At 35.7% G+C, this 25260-nt stretch overlaps 1 protein-coding gene across 7 annotated transcripts; it reads right to left on the bottom strand.

Annotated features, from left to right (window-relative positions):
- Positions 1 to 7151: 7151 nt before the first annotated feature.
- Positions 7152 to 24014, bottom strand: LOC117630064 (protein MICRORCHIDIA 6). 7 transcript variants are annotated; one of them, XM_034362792.1, is made up of 21 exons: positions 23815 to 24014; positions 23259 to 23313; positions 21188 to 21562; positions 20862 to 20936; positions 20706 to 20740; positions 19985 to 20063; positions 19797 to 19886; positions 19643 to 19718; positions 18894 to 18972; positions 18445 to 18573; positions 16524 to 16622; positions 16319 to 16420; positions 16083 to 16229; positions 15869 to 15961; positions 14973 to 15024; positions 14767 to 14878; positions 14112 to 14293; positions 13952 to 14043; positions 8359 to 8438; positions 8190 to 8232; positions 7152 to 7568 (listed from the first exon to the last, which is right to left on the bottom strand). In XM_034362792.1, the coding sequence occupies exons 3-21, from the start codon at positions 21552 to 21554 to the stop codon at positions 7464 to 7466; spliced, it is 2037 nt and encodes a 678-aa protein (XP_034218683.1). In that variant the 5' UTR covers positions 21555 to 21562; positions 23259 to 23313; positions 23815 to 24014; the 3' UTR covers positions 7152 to 7463. The 7 variants fall into 7 exon arrangements, with proteins under 7 accessions (XP_034218683.1, XP_034218684.1, XP_034218681.1 ...); XM_034362793.1 differs by having other exon boundaries at positions 21188 to 21555; XM_034362790.1 differs by lacking the exon at positions 23259 to 23313.
- Positions 24015 to 25260: the final 1246 nt, after the last annotated feature.

Raw genomic sequence — 25260 nt, 5'->3', positions numbered from 1 at the left:
AGCCGGAAACTGCGAAAGAACGACGGGAACTCACCGAAACTTCAAGGCTTCCGATCTCCCTCCTCCGGCCACCATTTCCGTCGACCCAGGTACGGATCTTGAACCTCTCGAGCTGTTCTATTTGCTTGTTGGGTTGGATTAGATCGATTTGTAGTGTAGCCATCGGATTTTTGAGCTTGAAGTTTTAGCCAATTTTTGGCCTCTGTTTTCGGCCACTTCCAGTCACTTTTTGGGGTACGTCCGAGAACAAAAGTGGCTCCAAATATGGTTTTTTACCTAGGGTAGGAGTTTGGAGCCGTGGTTTGAAGTTTTTCCGGCGAGCCAAAATCGCTTTAGACACCCATTGCTGCCGGCGCGTGCTGGGGCGTATGGGTGAGGGTGGTGCAGTGGCACTAGTTCTTGTTGTGATCCTTATGTTGTCACGAGCGCGTAGGATTTCACGGATCTCGATTTGGAGTCCGTTTGAGCCCCGAACGGATTTTCCATATTGCGCGATCCCTGGGTGCAGTGTCGTCGAACCGTTGGATCGCACCCAAATTCAGATATGTCGTTCTACATGATTTTAGGATCGTATAGGATTCGACGGATTACGAATCGGAGTCCCGGATACTCCGAAATCACGAACCTTGGGGCTAGGGTTTGGATTTTAAGCGATAACGCGATTTTGGTTAATCCGACCGTCCGTTTTGGACCAAACTCGCGGAACATGGTTCTTTCTCTGTGAGGAACCTTTAGAGAATCCTAGATTGGCCATCGGAGATCGTGGACCCCACGGGGTTTGGGATCGGCCGGTCTGGCAGTTTATCGCTTAGTAAAGTTTCGGGTCTCCTAAGGCCGTTCTATTTGTCTGAAAGGCTAAAGTGGGCTTAGGAGTGACTTTAAAATGAGTGCACGCATTTTTAGGAACCTGGGGCAGAGTGTTTAATTTAATTCTTTTATTGAGCAGTTTTATTAATTTAATCTTTATAGGTAATCAGGCACCAGAGGCCCGACAGAACTACAGGAGGGACCTTCAAGAGATCCAGCTAGCTCGGACCAGCAGTGAGTGGACCTTTCTTTCATAAATGATTTTCTATAAATAAGTTTATACAAACGATTTTATAAATAAGTTTATATGCATGAATTTTATTATTTGATTTTGAATAAGTTTTATTGAAAGTGTTAATTTATGTGTTAATTTAATATTTGGTATTATTTTGGAACCATAATCATTGTCAATGTCATTGTTTCTTTAAAAGATTGTTGTGAAATTGTTACTCCATTTTCTTTCCTTTGCTTTAAGATATTTTTGTTTGAAGAAAAAGAACTATGTTTTTGTAATCTAAAAGACTAGGTACTCATGGTGAGTGTTTTCTACTCAACAAGATCCAGACTTTATGTATGTCAGTTTACTACTTTTGCAGTTAAACTTTGGCTGTCTAAAATGTGAAAAGTCTTGTATGCCAGTAGTGTATCTATGTCACACATCTTGGGTAAAAGGTATTCTTCAATTGTGATAGTTTGCTCTGTTGTACGTATGCAAACTGCCTCAAAATGTTTTCATTGGTGTCTTGAGTTCAATACCAGCAAAAGTTTTTAAATGACAAGAAATTATCAAAAGCTTATACATAACAGACATATAGTTGAACATAGCTAGAGTGTATTTAAAAGATGTCATTGTGCTTCAAATTAGCAAATTTGTGGGGTGAAAGCACAATGGTTGACATGTCATTCTGCATTTGATGAAAATAATTGATGACTTTGTATGGAAGTATACTCATTAAATATCTTGGATTCTATCAATGAATGAAATATTTGCCTTCGAGAGCTTCATGTTTTTTGGTTTGTTATATCAAGTATCTTATATTCCATAAATGAATGAAATACTTTTGTAGATTGGAGAGACTAATCAACTAGTGGATTTTGGATCATGACTTTTGAGGGGGGACTAGGCTTGAGCAGCTGCAAGAGTAAAAGGGATGATGCTTCATGTAAATTCAACAATTAAATAGGAGATTTTTGTTTTCAATTTATTAATTCTTGAGATATTTGGTCATTTTTTAAGATTACGTGAAATAAAAAACTTGTATTGAATATTATTGTATAGGAGACCATGTAATTATTTTGATACCATTAAATGAAATTTTAATTCAACTTACTTGAAAACTTTGGGATCTTGAGCAAGAGACGGCAGTCACGTATACAATAGTTTTGAAACATAAAAGACGACAATGTAAGAATGGTTAATTTTGACGATATCCATAGTTGCTTCCACTCCATTATAATGTCATGTAGATTATAAAGTGGCAATAGACATGCAATACAGAACAATATGAAAACAATAAACAAGCAATAAAGCGGCAATAGACAACCAATGCAAAAGCAATAAAATGGCAATAAACAAGTACCTTATGAATGTCTTTGTACTCTCTTTCCCATATTATATAATGTTCTAATTGTTGAACTATTACAATATTCAGTTGTTACAGATAATAAATAGTACATAAAAAATAATAACCATGTATGAAAATTTCATATCATTATAATAATGACCTCAAAAACAATATCAAGTACATTACACAAATATTAGACATATACAGCTCCATAAGAAGAATACATAATGTCTTAGATATCCTTACTAATTCTTGGGGCCTAATAACAAGCATAATCAAAGATGTGTACAGTTTGCTGCAAGTTTGCTTAGCATTTCATAATAGAAGCTTTGCTTTTGTCTTCAGAAGGCATCTCAAAGAACTCCTTGTCTACACATTACATTATGCACAAAATGGTCTCCAATGCCAGTGTATGACTTGCACACTGCACAAACCAGCTAAAACACATTGTGTAACTGTTAACCTCAAATTTGTTCTTCATAGGGAAACGAGTTGGGTGCAACTTTTCTTTTCCTTGTGCAATTTGAAAAGAAAAAGAGAAAGAAACATAAATTGTCAAGACAAAACTGCAGCAAATTATAATTTGGTCAAGTACTCATCGTCGGGAAACAATATGCTTTCAATGAATAAATAACATATTAATTTCAACCAACACTATTGTACAACTCATCTCAGAAACATGATTGAGATTTGACAAACATATAGGTAGAAGATCCAATCAATTAAAACACTCACATGCAAAAAGTGAACCTAAATTATACGCCACTCAAGCTACAAAAACCCAACTTGTTGAGCACCAGTTAACAAGTTTTATAGGCAAATTGAAATCAAGTAGAAATTACTTCAGCAATAACACCTTCATTTTTTCAACCAAAGTTGCCAGCTTCCTTTCAATATCAAAAATCACATTCAATTAGTCCCAAGATGTGGGACATAGATACCTAGTCTTTTAGATTACAAAAACAGAGTTCTTTTTCTCCAAACAAAAATATCTTAAAACAAAGGAAAGAAAAAAATGAAGTAACAATTTCACAGCAATCTTTTAAAGAAACAATGGGATTGACAATGATTATGGTTCCAAAACAATACCAAACATTAAATTAACACATAAATGTTGTGAAAAATATGAAGAGCAGAGAGAGAGAGAGAGATTGAGATTGTAAATAATACTTCAGCCAAGAATAATCTCAACTCCTACTCAAATCACAAGCAGATAAAAAAAAAAAAGATATCAACATATATTGCTATTAAATTACAGTAACATATCAATAAACACCCAAAAAAAATCAATATAACAGCAATACCATAGCAATACAAAAGCAATACCACTACAATACAATCGCAATAAAATCACAATACGATTGCAATAGCAAATCAACAATGCTACCTCACTATGATATAATTATACGTTCATTGAAAATCCAAATACCAAATGCAAGAATCAATCAACAAAGAACGAACACATTAATTTGTTGTTTCAGACAAACAAAATCAATCCCAATACTTCACTTTCTACACAAAATACAGACGAAATCAATCACAATTCCAATTTCAGTAATCAAATTCAATTTAACATCAAAACTTACATATTCCCAACAATTCATTTTCTGGAGAAGCTGTTCTTGAAGAGAGCATGTAAACCCAGACTTCAAAACCCCCCAAAATTGGACCAAAATAGTCAAACAATGGCCACCTAATGCCAAGACATGCTGTCATATTCAGAAAAGAGGGTTTTGCTTGGGTTTGTTCAGGTTACAGAAGGGATTCGAAGAGAGACGAAGTTGGTGTTTGGATTTGGGTAGAGAAGAAAACGTAGAGGAAGAGGAAGAACTGGGTTTTGAGGGCAAAGTTGTGGGTTTTGTAGGTTGTTCTTGATCCTCTTCTTCGTGAGAAGAGGCGTAGTTAGCTAGATGGAGAGAGAGAGAGAGAGAGAGAGAGAGACAGAGAAAGAGAACTAAATTTTAGAAAAAGTGATATGTGTGCAATAAGTGGACAATAAATATATATTTATAGGTGATAGTTGCAAAAAAATTAGGAAGGGGTGGTGTTTTCAGTTAAAATTATAAAAAGGGTGGTATTTTAACCTATTTCCCTAGTTTTATTTGGACCCATCAATCCTATTGTTTTGACTCAACACTAATTTTAAATATGAATAACCTATTTTATTCTTATATGTAATTACTCCTAAGGACAAAGAACATTTAAAATAAACAATAAATGTTATCACTAGACCTAATATAACAATATACGTTCCTACAACCCTATACATTTTCAGACTTGTTTCTCAAACTATCATCTATTATTTATTAAGGGTGAGAGTGAAGTTAGGGAGTCTTCGAATGATGTATAAGTTTATTGTTTTTGTGTTTTTCAAGTCACAGTTGCATGGTAGTCCATGCTTACTTTCGGTAGACCAGTATCGAACGCGATAGGAAGTTTCAGTGTTGTTTCATTGAAAAATCTAAAAGAGTTTGGTTGTAAATGACTGAAATTTAACCTAATATTCAGTGGCGTTCCATTGTAAAATTGAAAGGAGTTTAGTTGTATTGGACAAAATATTTACTTATTATTCGATGGTGTACCTACCGAAATATATTCCTTTTTTTAGTAAGTTGTTGTCGACCACAAATTTGAAAAAGTAAGGGCCAACATACGCTCGTCACGCTCCTATAATGAATATGAAATCAATGTCTTAGTAAAAATAACAAAATTGAAGAAGTCAAAGTGCTAAAAATAATTCTAGTTTTACCTGAAAATATGAACTTTGTATTGTAGAAAATGGGTCAAATGCAGCTCTAAAATTGAGGTTCTACACAAACGGATATCCTACTCAGCAGTGGCGAAGGTAGAGTTTAATATTTGGGGGGGCCACAAGCTTTAAAACTAAAGGATTTTTTGTGCAATCTATGCTATACTCTTTATACATTCAAAGAATTTAGAAGATGATGGGGGGACCCAGGCCATCTCAGGCCTATGAATAGTTCCGCCCCTGCTACTCATAGGTACCACTCAAAGTACCCAAGCACAATATATGATGGTCAACTCACGGGTACACCATGGTACACCTCTCCCAACCCCGTGGTTTTCCCGATTCTCCCACATTACCTCTAAATAATCATACATAATCTTATGCTAATTGGCACGACTACCAATTCTGTTAGGGGAACTTATTATGGGAGAAATCATTTGCACTCAAAGAACCGTCTCAAGATGGCAATGCTCAAGAATAACACAACACTTGAGCTTCCCTAAGTAAAATGCAACAACTGAAAATGAGTGGTGTTCCTTTTCAGACTTGTAAGGTTCTCATATAACGTGAAATATGATAAACAATATAACATGAACTGATGGCAAGCACAAAATACCCAAAAAAAAAGAGAAAAAAGAAAAAGAAAAAACTTAACAAAGTTGGGGCTAAACTAAAAATTCCACCCTCCAAAATACAACTATTCATGTATTGCTCGAATTTAAACAGTTTTTTCCTCCAACCATGCACACTCATAATTTGAGTCCGCATCTTTATTAAATTGTTTTAAAATGGTTAACCCCTATTTTTATTTTTCGTTAATTTTTTCTAACATTATTTTGTTTCAACATTCGTGATGTAATTTTTTGAACATTTTAACCTAAAAAAAATCCAAAATCCAAGTTCCACAACATAATATAATTTCACTTCAAAATAAAGTTAAAAATTGAATATAGTGGATTATTTAACAAATGGATTTCTATTTATAAAGTTTGGAATGAGTTTTGGATTGGATCTGATTTAGATAAATTTAAAATATTTATTTTGACTGTTGAATTTTAATTTGGACCGTTAGATATTTTTATTTTCCACTGAAATCACGTGGAAAAATCTGGGTCGTTGGATCCATATAGCCATTGGGTTTGAATGAAAATAAAATAAAAAAATAAAAAAATATGCCTAATTAACTTCACATAGTAACCCTAAACACATATACAAAATCAGTTGTCGGATGTGAATATAAAATGTGATGGTGTGTGAGGGATTATGTTAGCGGAGATAATTTAGGAAGAAGTGATAAGTGTAGAGAACATTTTAATGTTTTCTGTTCAAAAAAGAAAAAAAAATAGGATTGTTGGGTTCCTTTAAAATATATATATATATTTTGCATTTTGTAACTAGAGGCAAAGTCTACACCAATGTAAGAATTTCTAGGGCAATAACTCTTCATTTGGATGAAAGAAAATAACTTAGAATTTAGTTAAAAGTACGAAATTTAAAAAGAGAAATTGATAATTCCATTGTTTAACAACTTAAGAGTAGAATTTATTAAAATGACACATGGAAAAAATCATGAGAATTAGGTTATCAAATTCCCGAGTTTAATTTCTACCAAAATAGACGTCATTTTACAATTTTTATAATGCCATTTACAAAATTCAACATACATAAAACAAACATTGAAATCTTCAATTGCCAAAAATTAAAATGATGAAAATATAAATTCCTTCATCCAAAAAGAAGGTAAAGGAATATTAATCTCACAGAAACCAATAAATCAATAGCGGAGTATGAGACAAATTGTAAATTCAAATGCCAAGTTCACAACTTCACTTGGTAAATTATCCAAAATTATACAAGGTTTGCCATTTTTGTGGGTGATTATACGGATTTAGACATATCTGGCAAGAAAATTGGTTGTAAGGAGTTCTCTCCTTGCCTAAACCAAATTAGGAGGCAAAATTAATCCATAAATGACTTCATAAGATCCACCCAAATTCCTAATACTTTTCCAAACAGCGAAAACATTAGGAAGCATAGAAGTAAATATTGTTGACAGATAAGCTGTAACTACTTACATTCTAATTGTGAAATTAGCAGGGTCTAAATTGTTAGTGAAACTAAATACAACTTTTTTATTTACAAGGGCCCATGAGAACTGACAAGGAAAGGACAGAGAAATTAAAACAAAAAATAAGGAAAAAAACACAGGACCTCAGCTTTCAGATTCGATGATCACATCTGCCTATCATCCTAATGGTCGAAAACTGTAGACTAGGCGGAGCTATGCATACAATGTTTTACAAATGAAAGAATCAATGATACAACACTCGCTATATATGCATTCATACACCTGATTCTTCCTTGACAGTCTCCAAAGATTCTAATTCGGACATCATCCGAGAGTATTCGTCATTGAGCTCTTTTATTTCACTTCTAAGCCGTGTCACCTGCACAAATACAATAATTTTAACTAGACAGTTCAGGCAAGCTTTCCAAATATTGAGCTTTAAGGTTTACAGAGGAGTATAACATGAAAGCAAGAGAAATGGCAGTCGCAGGTACGGAGAAAATGGCAGAGACAGACCAAGCCATCCTGCTCAACAAGAAGCTGCCCAACTCATCACAGTGGAAGCTGCTGCAGGAAATTTCAACCAAATGGAGCTAACTTTCCTAAACTTATTGTGACATTCTATAAGCATAAGTTAATGAGAAATCCTCGAGAATTCTATTTATGGAGCTTTCATTTTCTAAGAAAGTTCATAGAATTTTCTTTAAGTCCTTTCAACATCATTTCACATGCGAAAGGATTGAAGATGGGTCAAAACCCCCTCTTACTGAGGAAAAATCTCCACAAGAAGTTCGATAGACTGCCAAATGTTTGAACACCACACAAAGGAATAAAATATTAAGAAGCTAGAGGTATTGAGATAAGACACCTAATCGAAGGAAAGAACACTTTCATTAAGTAGCCCTGTCATTAGACCAAACAAAAAGAAAAAGAAATCATAGATGCAAGTACAAGTGTTAAATACTCGATAGAAGTAATTATTTGGTGCCATTTGGAATACCTTGAGATTTAATTCTTCCCCTCTCTTCTCATATTCCAAACATCTGAAAAGGTGAAACAAATAGCTAAGAATCTAAATATTCAGTACATAAATATCTTCATTATGCAAGAAACGGATTGTTCACGCAATGAAATTGGCGTCAAAATAACGATGCAGGTGATCTACTCACTTAGCCCGGAGCTTTTTGTTCTCTTGCATCAAATTTACAGCCTCTTCATCTTTCAGCTGGCTTCCAGTAGGATTCACAAGCTAGAAAAGTAAAATGCATTAAAGAACAAAAAATCAAAGACTATTATTTACATTCTAAAACATTCTTTTTGGCATGAGGCCACAGAGAAGCGTTCATAATTTAGAAACAGTGCACAGGCTAACAAGCACTAGTCTGAGTAAAACATACAAAAACACAGAAATATCAATGAAATTTACATTGAAAATACTTGGTTGGATCAAACTGATTTTAAGAAGGCTCCCAAAATTTGGTGGAGGGAAGACCAGATATTTAGCTGGGAAGGTACAAATTTATGAGCAGGTTGAAATTGTTGAAAGCAAAGATGAAACGCTGGAGCAAGGAGGTGTTTGAGATGTGGAGTCCGCTAAATGGGAGGCTGAAGTTGATCTCCGTGAGGGGCAGGAAGGGTTGGATAGCGTCTTGAGAAAGGAAAGGGAAGATCTACACTTCTTGGTAGGTGATTTAGTTTTCAAGGTGGAAGTGAAGTGGAGACAGAGAGGTAAAGTTAAGTGGGCTAGAGATGGAGATGGTAATACCAAAAAATTTCATAAGATGGCCACTGTTATAGAAAAAGAAACTACATTGATAGGTTACAAGTGGAGGCTGTAGGTATTATTGATAACAAGGAGGGTATTGAGTTGGTGGTAATTAATTTTTTCAAGAGGTTTTATAGTAGTAACAAGGAAGTGGGTTGGGGGGTGGAGGGATTAAATTGGTGCCCGATTAGCAGTGTAGAGGTGGCTTGGATCGAGAGGCTGTTTGAGGAGGTGGAGGTTTGTAATGCTGTCTTTGATTGCGGAAAGGACAAGTCGCCAGGTGCTGATGGTTTCACTCTGTTCTTCTTCCAATCTTGCTGGGACACTGTCAAAGGTAATATTATGAAGGTGACGGAGAATTTCTATGATACTGGGATTATCAATGTGGTTACAAATGAAACTTTGATCTGTCTTATCCCAAAAGAGAAAGACTGTTAAGATTAGGGATTACAGGCCTATTAGTTTGGTGACTAGCTTATACAAAGTGATGTCCAAAGTTTTGGCCTCGAGACTAAGGGAGGTATTCGGCGGTACTATTTCCCTTTCCCAGGGAGCTTTTGTGAAAAATAGGCAGATTCTGGATGCTGTTTTGGTTGCTAATGAGGTTGTCGAGCCCACCAAGAAGTCCAATAAGTTGGGTTTGGTCTTTAAAATCGATTTTGAACATGCATATGATCATGTAGAACGGAAATTTGTAGATGATGTTTTGATAAAAAAAAGGGCTTTGGAGGGAGATAGAGAAGTTGGATCAAGGGTTGTTTAGAGTCTGATAATTTCTCTATCATGATTAACAGGAGGGCCAGGATCCGTTATCCCCATTTTTGTTCGCTTTGGTGATTGATGTGCTAAGTAGGCTTATGGAGAAGGCTCAAGAGAATTAATAGATCTAAATGTTCTTTCGCGGGAATAAATTATAGTACCTCATATTTGGATTTGCTAGCTGGTGGTTGGGGTTGCGAGGTGGGTGGTTGGCCTATGAAGTATTTAGGCCTTCCCCTCGGCAATAATCCTAGAGCACCAGTGGTGGAGAAGATACACATGAGACTTCAAAAGTGGAAGTGAGCATTTCTTTCTAGAGGCAGAAGGTTATTCAAGCTGTTTTGAGTGGTATCCCAACCTATTATATGTCACTTTTTAAAATGTCTAGCAGCGTGGCTAATAAAGTGTAAAAGCACATGAGATTCTTTTTCTGGAATGAGTGGAGGAAAGGAAAACTTAAGATTGAAGGTGGGCTTGGAGTGAAGGAAAACCTAATTCCTTATGGCATCTGGTGATTAGCAGTAAATACAGGGTTGCTAGGAATGGGTGGGATGCCAATCCAACTACAACTGGCTCCTCTCGTAACCCTCGGAAGGATATTTCCTCTGGGTACCATTCCTTTTTACAGTGTTGCAGGTTTGACATGGGAAGTAGGGATAGGGTGAGATTTTGGGAGGACAATTGCTTTATCCTTCTATTCCCTGTATTTTGGGTCGTTGGACAGCAGCTTATAGCTACTGCCCTGCATCAAATTGGCATTAGAGCCTAGCTTAATCTTTGCTCCACACCATGGTTGGACTTGCTCAAGGTTACTTGTTAGTTTCCTAGATTCTCTAGTTTTCCAAAATCTAATAGGATTTCTTTTTCCTAGTAGGATTTCTTTTCCAGATTTCTACGATGTTTAAGTTCCCTATTTTATTTGGGTTAGGATTTCTATTTTAGCAAGGAATTTTTATCATATTGTCTCTAGGTTTTAGTTTACTATAAATACCCCATGTAGTTCTTTAAAATTGAGATTTGAATGTTTTAAGTCTTTTCCTAGAACTTTTTGATTTCTACCCTTCCTTTCGTTCCTTCAATCTCTACTAGATCAGGTTCGCTCTAATTCTTCAATTAATTCCATAAATTTTGATATCCCACCCGCATTTGATCGTTGTTTAGAAGACGATTGTGAAATTTGTTAGAAATTTTTTGGCAAAGTATTTGGTGAGAGTAAACAAGATGAATCTAAGTCCCGTTTGGTTCACGAAACAGATCTGTGGGTAAATCACTTCCCATGTCATTTCCCAAGGGATGGGAAATGGAAGATTCATTTCCATGTTTGGTAATGCTTGGAAAGTAATCGGGAGATATCACTTTATTTCATTCCCCATGTTTGTTTTGAGTAGAAATGAAAAACAAAGTTTGTATAATTTTTCAATTATACCCATATTAAATCAAATAAAAAACGAACACATTGAATGATATATATTATAATTCTAAATGTTAATGAGGACAAAATAGTCATGAAAAATTTGCATTTAATGTTGGCTCATTTTCCCAAACTTTCCCATGAGGAGAGGAAACAAAACCCAGGGGGTCAAGAGGGCTTCACTTTCCCCTCTACTTTCCCTGTGCCAAGCAACAATTTCCCATGCTTGGACTTATCAAACATTGAAAAGCAATTGATTTCCCACCCCCAAACTTCCTTTCCCATGAACTAAACGGGGCCCTAGTGTAATCTTAAAGGTGGTGGATCAAGAAAAGGTTGGATCTAAACTTTAGAAGGAACACAATCCATACAAGTTTGAAGGCATGATGATACAACAAAGTTGTTAGAGATGAGATGACTTCTTTAGATTGTGATAATTCTGAGTATGTTGATTTTCTTGGAGTTGATGCTTTTGATTTGAAGATTGCCAAGAAATTCGATGATCATGTAAATCTAATACCTTTTGGATTGAACAGCTTTTGGGTTGCAAGATTGTCTACAAAAGATAACTGGAAGTGTTCTCGAAGGATTAAATATTCTAATGGTGTGTTTACCAATTAGAAATTGGAATTCTCATCAGGAATTGAATTCCACCTATGGAAGATTCATGTGTTTACTTTGCATCAAGGAATTGAAAAGTAAATGGGGCCCACACAAAATTATAAATTGAATTCCTGATTTTGAAGGAATTCAATTCTTGGATGGGAGGTGGTATTCTAATTCTTGGAGAACTAGCCTATTAGGAATTCATATTTTTTACCCATTATATCCTTACACGATTTTTAAAATTCCAAATTTGCCATCTACTTTAATCCAACAACAAGGACATTTTAGTAATTAATTCCACTCCTACCTCAATTCCATATGGTTTAGTAAACAACTTTAATAGGAATCCAGAATCTAACTCTCCTCAATCCATATAGTTTAGTAAACAACTTCAATAGGAATCTGGAATCTAATTCTCCTCAATCCAACACCTCAATTCAATTCCTCCTAATCCAATTACGGATTAGTAAACATGCCATAAGTATCTATTTCTTTGGAGTGGGAAGGTTTAATTTCAAGGCAAAGTTCTATAGACGGTTTATGTACGTGGAGGTTGAGTTTGGACAGTTTCAGCAAAAGGTTGAAATTTGAGGACGAATTCTTCACAACTCAGTGGAATTGATGCAAGAGAATAAGCATAAGTGTTCAAGAATTGTCTGATATTCAAAATACCTCTTTCTTTGGAAAGGAAGAATCCAATTTCAAGCTTCTCATAGAGTCTTCAATGATAACGATTTAGATTCGAGGACAGAGTCTTTTCCAACCAGGGGAGTTTCATGTAGGAGCATCTATGAAGCTCTCTAAGATTACTTAGGCCCATTAGTCGATTGGACTAGGATTTCGTTTAATTTCCTTTGTCAATTAGGGTTTCTTATCAAACTAGGAATAGGAATGCTTGGCTGGTGTATTCTAGTATAAATAGGCTATTTAGAGCCTCTTGGCTGAACCCTTTAGTCTATAGAGTTTCTATTGGGATTTTGCCCTACAACTCAATTATCTTCGTTTCAACTTCTATTTCATTGCTTTATCCTTCTATGTGTGTTTGGGTCGTTGGACAGCGGTTTATAGCCGCTGCCGTGCATCGGTTCTGAAGGATCTTTTTCCTAGATTATTTGCACTGTCTACAAAGCACCTTTTATGCATTTCTCCTTTCATGGACATTCAGGTCTTGCCTCAATTGGGACCTCGAGATTAGAAGGAACCTGAATTGGAGAGGGGGGTGTTGGGCATGAAGGAATTAGATTGTCTCACTCCATATTGGATAGGAAATGGTGGGAGCTCGAGGGTTCAGGGACATTCTCAAGCAAATCTTGTCAATCTTTTCTTCACAACAATGGGATGGCTGAGGCTTTCCCTCCTTATTCTCGAATTTGGAAGTTCAAATCTCCTCCAAAGGTTAAAGTTCTTTTCTGGTTGATGGCCCTTGGAAAAGAAAACACATCTAATCTTGTCCAAAGAAGAAGACCATATATGTGTTTGTCTCCTCACTGGTGTGCTTTATGCAAAATGAGTGAGGAAAACGCGGCTCATCTTTTCTTACAATTCCCTTCTCTTTAAGTCTTTGGTGGACCTTGTTGAGGGAGGTTAAGGCTGTTTGGGTGTTCTTCTGATCTTCTCAGTTCTCATTTTGTTGTATGGGGCAGGGGAAAGCGTGCTTCAACCTTATCGGGCTGGTTGCTGCAGTCTGTATTTTGGAACATCTGGCTGGAGCGTAACAGGAGGATTTTCGGCCAGTATAAGGGAGTGGGTGTTGGTGAATTATGGGATAGAGTTAAATTCTGGGCTGCTTTATGGGCTTCTGTCACCCCAGATTTCAAAGATTATTCTTACTCCTCTATATTGAGGGATATGGCAGCTGCTGTAATGTGAAGTGTTTTGGTGTCTTGTTTGTCTTTAGTTTTGCTGGATCTTGTTTCAATTCTCTGACTTGTTTTCTTTTAGTCCTTGTGGTGTTGCGGAGTCTTTGTTGTTTTGCTGGTGTCTTTGTTGTAGTGTTTCTGTTCTGGTTCTGGTTTCGTCTGTTATTTTGTTTTTGCTTGTTTTGGTTTGTGGATGCCTTATCCACTACTTGTTTCCACTTCGTTTTTCTTTGAATAAAATTCGTTTCTATTCAAAAAAATTAAAACTCAAATTACAAAAGCTGAGAACTCCAATAGAAACTAAAATGCTTTTCTTTAACTGGAATGGAAAGTGTGGTAATTTTAAAAAGTTCCCTACTGACCTGTACATTCTGACTTTTCCCATCAATCAGCTTGGCCTTCACATTTTTTACCAGTGGAATATCACCATTCTCCTTTCTCTTCATCCTTCCTACCACACCAGCACAAGGCACCATCAGTAAACATTCAATGAGAAAAACAAATCTTAACTAAAGCAGTTACCTTGGGAGTCAGGTATTAATTGCTCAAATCTTCCAAGTGCTGCCTTTTTACTACCAACAGCAGGGGAACTTTGACCCAATGTGACAGGTTGTTGAACACCACTATGTGGCGTACGATTGGATGAAACTTGTGGGATAAGCTTTTTCTTTACCTGATACCCAATTAGCCCACAATGATAATCCCTGTCAAAGTTCAATACGACACATCAGGTTCACAGCCACTACCATTTTTCTTTTCAAAAGAAACTTTGTAGGAAACAGCATAGACTAAGGTATGAATGCCAGATGCAGGGTAGTGTCCCAATGTCGGTGCATTGTTTCATGTATTTGGAGCATCCAGTGGCCATACCATTAACAGTGTCATGTTTTATTGACATGGATGCAGGCTAAATACAAGGGTCCATGTGGATAGTAACTTGACCCACCTGGTTTTTCTCTTCTAATAATACAAATGGCCAAACAATTTGGTCACTTAATATAAATCAATTGGAAGTTATGCACAAAGTTCTTCCGTACATAAATAAACAAAATTAATCAAATTCATTGGGTTATGCAAAAGTTCCTCATTGTTATACAGGAGGGGGGACACAAGAAAAATGAATATTTTTGCTGTTATTGAAAAAAATACAAGACCATTAGTGTAGCGAGTAGATTACCAGTATTCCCATGTCATCTCCTTCAAACGAGCTTCAAGTTTCTGAAAAAGAGAAGTTTTCTCAAAATCTTGTTTGTTGTGACTCGGCTCAACAAAATTTGCTTCCAAAACACCTATTACAATAGCCAGCAAACATTGGTCTATAATCACAACACCCTCAAAAAGCAAAATAGTGTCAATAAGAAGAGTGGTTTAGTAGATTATTACCAACCACCCCACGACCCCTACTGTCTAAATAGCTCACGACCTGCCAAAATGGCTGCAAAGGAGGGGAAAACGGAAATAGTTTATAAAGCACAACCTTGTCACTTTAAATATAACAGATGCTATGCAATTAAATACATTTGTTATGGATTAAGATAAAAAGAAAATAGAAAAACGAAATCATTCAATAGAAAGTACAAAACCTTGTAGGATTTTATACAAAAGGCACAATACCAGATTTAAATATGAGCAACAGTCTAATTTAGCATTCCTTACAATTTCACACCAACTTTTTTGCTACAACACACCCCATTCCATTGCACAACATGATACTAAAACATAAACCAAACTCATGGACCAGAAAAATATTCTCAATGCGGTCTTAAGCTTGCAGTTTTTTGCCACAGAAAATTTTGTTCGTGCACCAGCAGTAATTACACGTATGAGACAATATAAATGACAACAAAAATTTTGAAAGGGGAAAAAAATAGATATATATATATATATATATATAGAGAGAGAGAGAGAGAGAGAGAGAGAGAGAGAGAGAGAGAGAGAGAGAGAGAGAAATTTGGGCATAATGAATCAGCCTGAGTACTAGTGAGATATATTGTATCTGGGTGGGAGTAAAAACCCTGGGAAAATTAATTGCAAATATTGCCTCGAAACTATATTTATAGCCAACACACTGCTAGCAGAATGCTAAATTCCATAAGATCCCTGCATCAGATGTTTTTTGCGATACACAAAAACCCACAGTGTGTGCATGTGTGCTTCTATGAATATCCTTGTGCTTTTCCAGAAATCACATGTACAGTGAAGGACAAAATAAATAGCCTAAACATTATTTGATAGCCAACACCAAAGCAGAAAAGTCAAATTCAGCAAGGAAAAGATACCAATATTAGACGATTTTTGTGATAAACATTGAAGCCATGGAAACTGACATGTGGAGCTTCTTTAAGAAAACCAATAGTCGTAATAACTTGACCCTGCATGGTTAAGCCACTACATCATTAAAGCAGAGATCAAAGAGAGCAGTAGTTCAAATAAGAAGAACTTAAGTTTGTCCGTCTGCAATGGGAAACAACTGTTTCAAAATTGTGGTACAACCTCCACAGAACCTCCCGTTTGTGGTTTATACAAGATAAATTCTGGAAATTTGAGATCATTGGCAATGTTATGATGCTCAACAACTCGCCCACGAAGTACTATTTGAAAGGTTTCCGGTATCCGCAAGTATAAGATGGACAAGTATACCTGTGGAGAATAGAGAACTATCAAACTCCACCCAGAGAACTCAAATTCTTATATATTAATGAAGTGTGCATATGCTATACTTGGATTACCCGGAGAGAATAATGGAAACGGTTAGCAATGTGCTCTTCATTTACTGTCTTCCATTTGGATGAAGCGTTAACTTTTTTGGTATCCCCACTAATACGAATATCCTGCACCACCAAGTCACAAAAAGCCACCTCATCGGATGAGGACACATTACATTTCAAAATAAAATAAAAGAGAAGAACAGGGAAGATGAAAGAAATTGTTTACCTCAGGATCTGTATCAAAGTCTAGCTCCACATTCCCGTCATCATTGAACCATAAATTATAGATAATAACCTTTGTACCATGAGCTCCGATGTCATTAAACTGCCATCTCAAGATAAAAATGAAAATAAATCAAACTATCACCAAATGAACATACATATCAACAAAGCTTAACTATGAAAGCTATAGAAATACCTTGACACACGAATTGAAGTTCATAGCAATACATGCTTTAGAGTAGGTGAAAGTGCTCATATCAGTTTATTTCAAACTAGAGTAACCTAAACTTACACACTAAATAGTACATACTATTTTTATATATATAATTTTTAAATAGGATAGATGACAATCATATATTTTATCTATTTAATTCTTGTTCATGCATCAAGTTCTTCCTTGTTCCAGATGTGCAGCTGTGCGAGCGAGTTCTTTGTTTTAAGCTTTTTATCTACCCTTCTCTTTCTTCAACTCTTATTCTCCTTCTCTTCTACGGATGTAATCAGAAATAGTATAAAACCCAAGCCCCTCTCTTTCTTTTTTAAATCAGCAAGTAATGTACAAGTAAAGGAACGGATTCTCTTGTGAAGCATTAAAACCACAATCAGACCCACATACTCCCTGTCCCAACTTTTCAAAAAATAATTACAACAGATATCTGTCATATCCTGACAGGTTTTTATTTATAGGAATACCTAGACAGTACAGTAACCAAATCTTGGCCATATCCACTGCGTACTGGTGGGGGTGTGTATGGGATGATATTGGTATTTGATACCCCATACCTACAATATTTGAAGGATCAGTACTTAATAGATTCAGAGTATACCCATCTAAATTTAACAGACAATGAAAATAACGTTCTCAAGGTGATATTTCCCTTCCCAAAATACAAAGATCACTGCCCAAAAAGTTTTTCGAATTAGGTGACAATGTTCTAGAGGAAGTGGTGTGCATGTCTAGAGTTCATGATGATCAATTCAGTGGGTAACTTGATGCGGACATCATTGATTAGTTGCCTGATTTATTTGTCAGTTTCCTAGGTTCTCTAGTTTTCTAGATTTTAGTAGGATTTGATTTAAGTTTCCTAGTTTATTTGGATTGCCTCCTTTGTGGATTATGATTTCTGTTTAGTACGGGATTTTTATATCCTATTGAATCTAGGTTTCAGTTTGCTATAAATACACCTCTCGTGTAATTCATTAGGGAGATTGGAGATTTGAGATATTGGGAAAAGTTTACTTTCCAGATATTGGAGAATTCTTGGTGTGAAGCCAAGGCATCCTTATCATCTATTTTCTATATTTTTTTTCATTGTTTTTGCTTCAACTAAGCTACCTAAATCTATAATTCACCCATATCCTACATCAAATTTGGTATCAGATTTGATTAATTGCCTGATTTATTTGTTAGTTTCCTAGGTTCTATAGTTTTCCAGATTTTAGTAGGATTTGATTTAAGGTTCCTAGTTTATTTCGATTGGTTCCTTTGTGGATTAGGATTTCTGTCCAGTAAGGGATTTTATCCTATTGTCTCTAGGTTTTAGTTTCCTATAAGTACCCCTCTCATGTAATTCATTGGGGAGATTGGATATTTGAGATATTGAGAAAAGCTTACTTTCCAGACATTGGAGAATTCTTGGTGTGAAGCCAAGTCATCCTTATCATCTAGTTTCTTTTTTCTTTTTCATTGTTTTCGCTTCCGCTAAGTTACCTAAATCTATAATTCACCCATATCCTACATCATAACAGAGCTTACCAAATAAACTATACATATGATCAATATTTGAATGGTGCAGTGAATACAAAAAACAGAAAAAGAGCCCTCTCTCTCTCTCTCCATATATATATATATATATATATATATATATATACTGAATGAAAAAAGAAGTTTAATACATAGCAAAGAAAATGTTGTAGAAAATTACCTGCTTCAGAAGATCAGCCTCCGTTGAATATGGGGACCACTGCAACAGCATGGAAAGATTAGACATGAAATGTTCCGTCCCATGCATTATTTCTAATGTCTCAGTTGATGTGTTGAATTCATAATCCACCTGCAATTGACATGAGCTGTTAATACTAGATACTAAATGTAAGAGTATCGTCGAATAACCAAAAACCAAAAAGAGAAAAAAGAAAAATTAAAATCTCCAAACATAGTGCATATGCTCCTCCATCAAGATATTGATAATTCATGTTGTAGCTAGTATAAACATGGCATTACAATGGCACATTAAATGTCCTGGTCATCCATTTACTAGCACATAGAACAATAAGCCACATTTTGCATACTGTTTAACCTCTATCACACAGATAAGAAAACAGGAATGAAAAGTATACACACACTACCAGAAGCTTGAGCAAGAAAGCTCACCATCGGTACTACTATTCTGTCATGGCCTGTTCGTGCCAAGAATGTATAAGAGAGAAGACCAATGCTTTGAGTCAATACCCTGGCCAAAATAAACGAGTAGAGAAACAACAGCATCAATTTAAGGCACAAAGTATTACCACTAAAGTAGGATGGCATTAATTTGCATCACAAATATAGTACATCCTTCACACACACACACAAGGGGAGAGAGGGAGGGAGCAAGGTAGAAGGTCCTTAGGCAAGGAAAAAGTTGTGAACAGATCCAAATGTCACAGAGATCTCACATACGGCATTCATGACTCATGATCTATGTATTTACTTACACATTAATAGATTCAAACAGAGAGCTTGGGTGGAGGGAGGTGAGCAGGTCTTTAGGGAAGGAACAATTTCATAAGAATATCAAATGGCACCCAATGGCCTCCAAAGATTCATATATCTTAAATAGTTGAGTTTTGAATCTTTCAACAGTCATTTTACCAATCCTCCTATCGTTGTCCACTTATCCTCCCACCCCAAAAGAAAAAAACAAGGAAACAAAAGACAATCAATTATAGTGCAAAATCATAGTAAAATTCCTCTTTCTTGTTGATAAAGAATTGACAAACACATGTTCAAAAACCTTCGGATCAACATATAAAAATCTTGTCTATTGAAAATCAGAAAATAGTAACATATTTCGAATAATCACAATAAACTAGAGAACAATGAAACTAAAAGTACTATAAATATAACTAATGGAGTCAAACCTCTTATCCTGGTGACGGCTGAACACAATAACATCTGCACCAAGTCTCATAGTACTGGTCTTGAAGCCATTTCCATCTGGAAGGCTACAAGTCAACCAATAAATGCCAAAGGAGATAATAAAACAGATTTCAGAATGAATGGTAAAATTTATACATTGTCCAATGGCTGATTTCGATTTCTTATCTGAAAACCCAAAACTCATACAGCGCCGCATAGCTTCAGGGTCCATCCCACTACCATTATCTACATACAAAGTATCAAATTTTGGACAAGCTAGTTAAATACATCTCAGATATTAAAGATTGTAAGAATAAAAGAATCCTGTACACATACACCCATACCTTGAATTAACAATGCTGGACTTCCATCCCTAGGATTTGAGGTTTTATCTACAATGACAAAAGTGGCCCCATTTTGGATCTATCCAAATTACCAATGAAGAAGAGTGAAATGCAAAACATGATATGATTCGTCAAACTCTCAAAACTAGGTCAAAACATAATCAGGGTAAACGCCATAAGAAAGGTCATGACTGAAAAGGCACTGACCCAATATCCTCTTTCTTTTTTCTTGATGTACAAATAGTACTTTTAGAAGGAAATAAATAAAACATATTCTTCCACTTACATATATATACATACCCACTAATTTTTATTTGGCCAAGGAATCCAGGTTCTTACACCCTACAAATAGCTTAGGTAAAGATCAACCTATTTATTAAATGTCCACAGCCTCAAATTCACTGAGCTTCACATGGATATACAATGCCTCTTCTATAGATTACTATTTTCCAATGACTTGACAACTTTTGCTCATCTTGGATCTTCTTTAATTACAAGGAAACTAAACCAAAAAAGGGTGAGAAAATATCATGAAAAGAAAGTTATTAGATACTCAGAAACCATTAAAGATTCTACTCAAATATAAAATCTCTATCCTAACACGTTTATCTGAAAATCTCTATGACTCTTGTTTAATTCAATTGCAAGACCAAGCAGATTGTTATTACTCTTCACCACCACAGAAAAAAAAAACAGTAAAATATAAACATTCACAAATTACCTCATCAACTGCATTGTCAAGTAGTTCTGCTATGGCTGAAAACAAGAATAAAAAAAGGAATGTACTGTCCTTGTCAAAAAGGAAAAATGCACAACATACATAAAGTTGAATTCATTAACATATACATAAAGAAGAATGAAGTAAGATTGAATTTACCACCAAAGGCCCATTTATGTGAAGTGGCATTTGAATGAAGGAACATTGGGTGGACATGTAGATAGTTTTTGCCATCTGTGATCCAGAAAGAGGAATGTCATAGAACATACCATGCATAAACAATATTAGATGCAGAAGATTGTATATGAAAAACCTTATCATCAAAACAAAAGTCATCACCAGAAAAATCATGAAAACTCGTCAAAGAGCCTCAACAGAATTAGTTGGCCTACTAATCAGACAATATATGCTTTAACCACCAATATTAGTAAAATTCCAGATGCACTACACTCAAGTACAAAATATAACAGTAGATAGTAGAATACTTTGAATTGTGACTTTAGAACCAATGCCATCATTGTAGTTCCCAGCTTTCCAAAACTGCCGACAAAGTGGTGCTGGAGATAAAGGCGATGTATAAGAAAGGCCAGTATCATCCACTGGTGACTGCCCTTGGTCTAATATACTAGAGTTACTGTGACCAGTACTTAGAGCATTTGAGCTCCTATTTTCTTCAGATTCTCGTATTGCACATGGGGTTTTTGACTTTTGATGCTTCACAAGTAGAGCCTTATTGTTCTCATTCTGTTGCAATTTTCTTCCAACGAGACCTGGCTCCAACTTAACAGGTTTCACATCAACATCTCCAAGTTCATCATCACTAGATAAATCTACAATGTCTGTTAAGGTCATCCTGCACACTATAACAGAAATTAAACATGCATGCAACCAGGTAAGCATTTTAAATAAACAATGGGCACAACTCCTACAACACCATAACATCAAAAAGCAATCAGGACATGAAAATTCAAATTAAAAAACCCAAGACATTGACAGATAAACAAAGACTAAATGAAGTCTTTTTCATAAGGTGTTTTACTCAATGGACAAGCAACAAGTCAAAATTACACCAAACTCAATCATGCAACCTGATCTTCTTTTGGTAAGAAAATGAAAATTTATAAAATAAATAAATAAAAAATGATTACAAAAACAAATGGACAATAGGTCCTTCGAAAACAAATTTAAGCTAATAACATCCCAAGAGAAACAAGAAAACAGGCACAAGAAGCCTACAAGGCCAAACATAACCACACCCTTAAATACCACTTTATACAATGTGAATTTGCTATTAAGCAATTCAAGTGAATAAAAGGTTAGGGAATTTTTGTTGAAAAGCAAAAGACTGTTTCATGAAATCAGCTACACAAAGGTCCTACGAAAATAATCAGACAAGTTCATAGGTCTCACCAGATTAGCTGTTAAGAGACTAATATGTACATTGAGCTGTTAATCTAAAAGAGACTAAATTTAAACAAAAATAAGATAGCAGCAAAGATATACACGCTAAGAGGGAGGAGCCAGAGGGAGAGGATTCACAAAATGACACTGAGGCCCAGTTTGGATTGCTGTCACTTTTAAAAAAGGTTGCTTTTGCTGTGCATTGAAAATAATTAGCTGTAAAGTAAAGCAGCTCCATGTTTGGTAAACAATATTTTTAAAGTGATGTTAGGACAAAAAGCAGTGTCAAAACCGTTTGGTAAATTTTAATATAAAATTGTTGTAACTATGAATACTGACTAAAATAGACATGATGTTAAAAGTGTTATGTACTAATCATGTGGTGGTAGTGGTAGTGATGGAGTGGAGGTAGTGGTGGTGATGAAGGTGGAGTTGGTGGTTGTGGTAGTGGTGGTGGTGGTGGTGGCAGCATGGTGGTGGTTGTGGTGTTGGTTGTGGAGGTGGATATGCGGTGGTTTTTGGAGATCCATTGGAAGTGTGGTGGTTGGTGGTGGGTGGCGGCGGCGGTGGTGGTGGTGAGGTGATGGTGGTGCGGAAGCGGCGGCGGTGGTGGCGGGTGGTGTGAGTGGTGGTAGGTGGCGGTGGTGGCGTAATTGGTGGATGGAGGCATGAGGAGAAGGAGGCGGCGGCAGAGGCAGAGGAGAAGGTAGTGAATGTGGTGGTGCAAGTGGTGGAGTTGGATGTGGAAGTGGAGGTGGTGTCATGTGGTTGTGGTGGTGGTGGCAGAGGATGAGGAGGAGAATGATGTGGTGGTAGAGGTAGTGAATGTGGTGGTGCAAGTGGTGGAGTTGGATGTGGAAGTGGAGGTGGTGTCATTTTTTAAAATGAATTATGGTATTTTGGGAATTAAAAAATTTTATCAAAAGTTCATCTCTGCTTCTTTTGAAAGCAGTTTTGAAAAGCAACCCAGGGTCTGCTTTTAAAAGCTGCTGTCCAAAAGGCCACTGTTTTAAAATAATCTAGATATTTTATTTTTACCAAACGCCTTAAACTACTTAACTTTTAAGTGAAGCAGGTTTTTGGCGGAAAAAAGCAATCCCAAACGGGCCTGAGTTGTTCGCTTAAAAGTGCTTGTAAAAGTGATAGAAAAGTTACCTTAATCAATGGTCAAAATGGGGATTTGCACATGCTCTGCTCAAGTAGGTGACACCTAACATAAATTTACTCAAAATTGTAACCAACTTTGCACATCAAAAGAGCTAGTAATGACAAAGAAATTAAAAACTAGAAAAAAAATACAACTAATACCGAATTCAAGAATCAAATCAGACAATCAATAAATTAAAGGAAGTCTAACAGCTTCATACCCAACCGTTCTATCATAAGAATCAGAACCCCATCCTAAATTTCCAACACAAATGAACTACAATTTAAAACCAGTATACAATAATTAATCGTACTCATAGTAAGTACTCGTAGGCAAATTCAAAAAAATAACAGGAAAAAAACCCAGAAAAGTTATTATTCAAAGAAAACCTCATAATAGAAATTTACCCCAATTTCTATTTAAAACCAAAATATAAACAAAAAAGATAATTCAGTACCCAAATAATTTAACCTAAAGGAAATTAGGGACACAGAATCGATTTGTTAGAAACCCTAGAACATATACATAGTTAAAAAGAGAGAGTTACAAAATTATAAAAGTTACCTGCCATAGAGAGGCTACTGACTACTGGTTAATCTGCTTGGCAATGGAAGAAGAGAAGCTGGAGGGGACTGGGAGAGAGAGCGAGCCAGCACGAGACAGAATGCCAGCTTGCAAAAGAGCGAGCCCGCACGAGACACAAAGCCAGCGTGCGAGAGACAGAGGGCCAGAGCGACAGAAATTGAAAGGGCCAGAGCGAGAGAGATCTGAATTGAATTGGGTTTTTATGAGATACTAGACTCTGCATGCGCTTCCGCGCCTGCAATGTTTTTTTTTTAAAAAAAAATTATTTTAAAATTAAAAATAATAATGAGTAGTTGTGTTATATAAAAATAAAATAGATTATCTGATTTTTTTTTTAATTTTAATTTTTTTAATATATAAAAATGTAAATTTATCATATTATTCTCATTTAATTAATAATTTTAATTCCTAAAACCAATGGCATTTTTTGATATTTTGAATGTTTTATCATTCTCTGCTTTTTGCTTTATATATATATATATATATATAAATTATTTTTTCAGTACAGCCTATAGTCTAACTATATAGAGTTCTCGCACACACAACTATGATGTTCTGATATTCGAACTTGAAATCTCTCATCTGTAAGTCAACTCTCTTTTTCATTCAACTTGACCCATTGACATAAGGTATAAATTTTTAAGAAACCGCTTCAATTTCTTTTTTAGTAGTGTGAAGTATGGTTGATATTGTATTGGGCTGGTCTGACCCAAAATTTATTGGGTCAACTCAAGTTGAGCCTAACGAGTTTTTTCTATTTTTTAAGTCAATTCGGGTTGAGCCAAGTTTCAAAGGCCTTGGCTCGGGTCCACCCATTGGCCCAAGTCGGGTCCTTTTTTTTTTCTTTTTTTCTAAATTTTTTAAATTTTTTTGTTACAAATTTTTAGACAACAATGAAAAAATTAATTTAACTCAAAACATGTGTAAGAAAAAAAGTGTACTGTTATAAAATGAAGAGGATTTTGGAAGAAATAATGGAAAAGCAATTCTCAAGAGCTCAACCATGAGCTCCTACTCATCTAGTCTTGTATTTCATTCAACTTCATTGCATATTTATAGGCATAGGAAATACATAGTTTACTACATAAGTGGTAGGTTTCAATCACATCACAAAGGTATGGTGGGAGAAGTAGGTATAGTGGATATATGGTGGGGTGAGTCACTTATTAGATATTCGGTATGATGGTGACATCCACTTATACATATAAAATATGGATTTACAACACTCCTCCTTGGATGTCCACCATGCATGGAATATGTCTTATTAAAAACCTTGCTAGTAAAACTCAGTGGAATAAAAAGTGATCGAAGGAAAAAAGAGTACATAACCATGTATAACATAAAATTATGTGTATAGAATACTGTCACGCGTGCAACACTGCCTCGTTAAAACCTTGTCAAAAAAAACCCAGTGGGACAAAATCT

The sequence above is a fragment of the Prunus dulcis genome, chromosome 6 (genome assembly GCF_902201215.1).
Source record: "Prunus dulcis chromosome 6, ALMONDv2, whole genome shotgun sequence".
NCBI classification, from domain to species: domain Eukaryota; kingdom Viridiplantae; phylum Streptophyta; class Magnoliopsida; order Rosales; family Rosaceae; genus Prunus; species Prunus dulcis.
This window is presented reverse-complemented; position numbering and strand designations above follow the sequence as displayed.

Coding starts and splice junctions, on each gene's coding strand:
- LOC117630064 (XM_034362790.1), bottom strand. Junction 18,574..18,893: donor ACAGAATAGTAGTACCGATG/GTGAGCTTTCTT, acceptor TGTCAATTGCAG/GTGGATTATGAATTCAACAC. Junction 15,025..15,868: donor ACAAAAATCGTCTAATATTG/GTATCTTTTCCT, acceptor CCTCCTTTGCAG/CCATTTTGGCAGGTCGTGAG.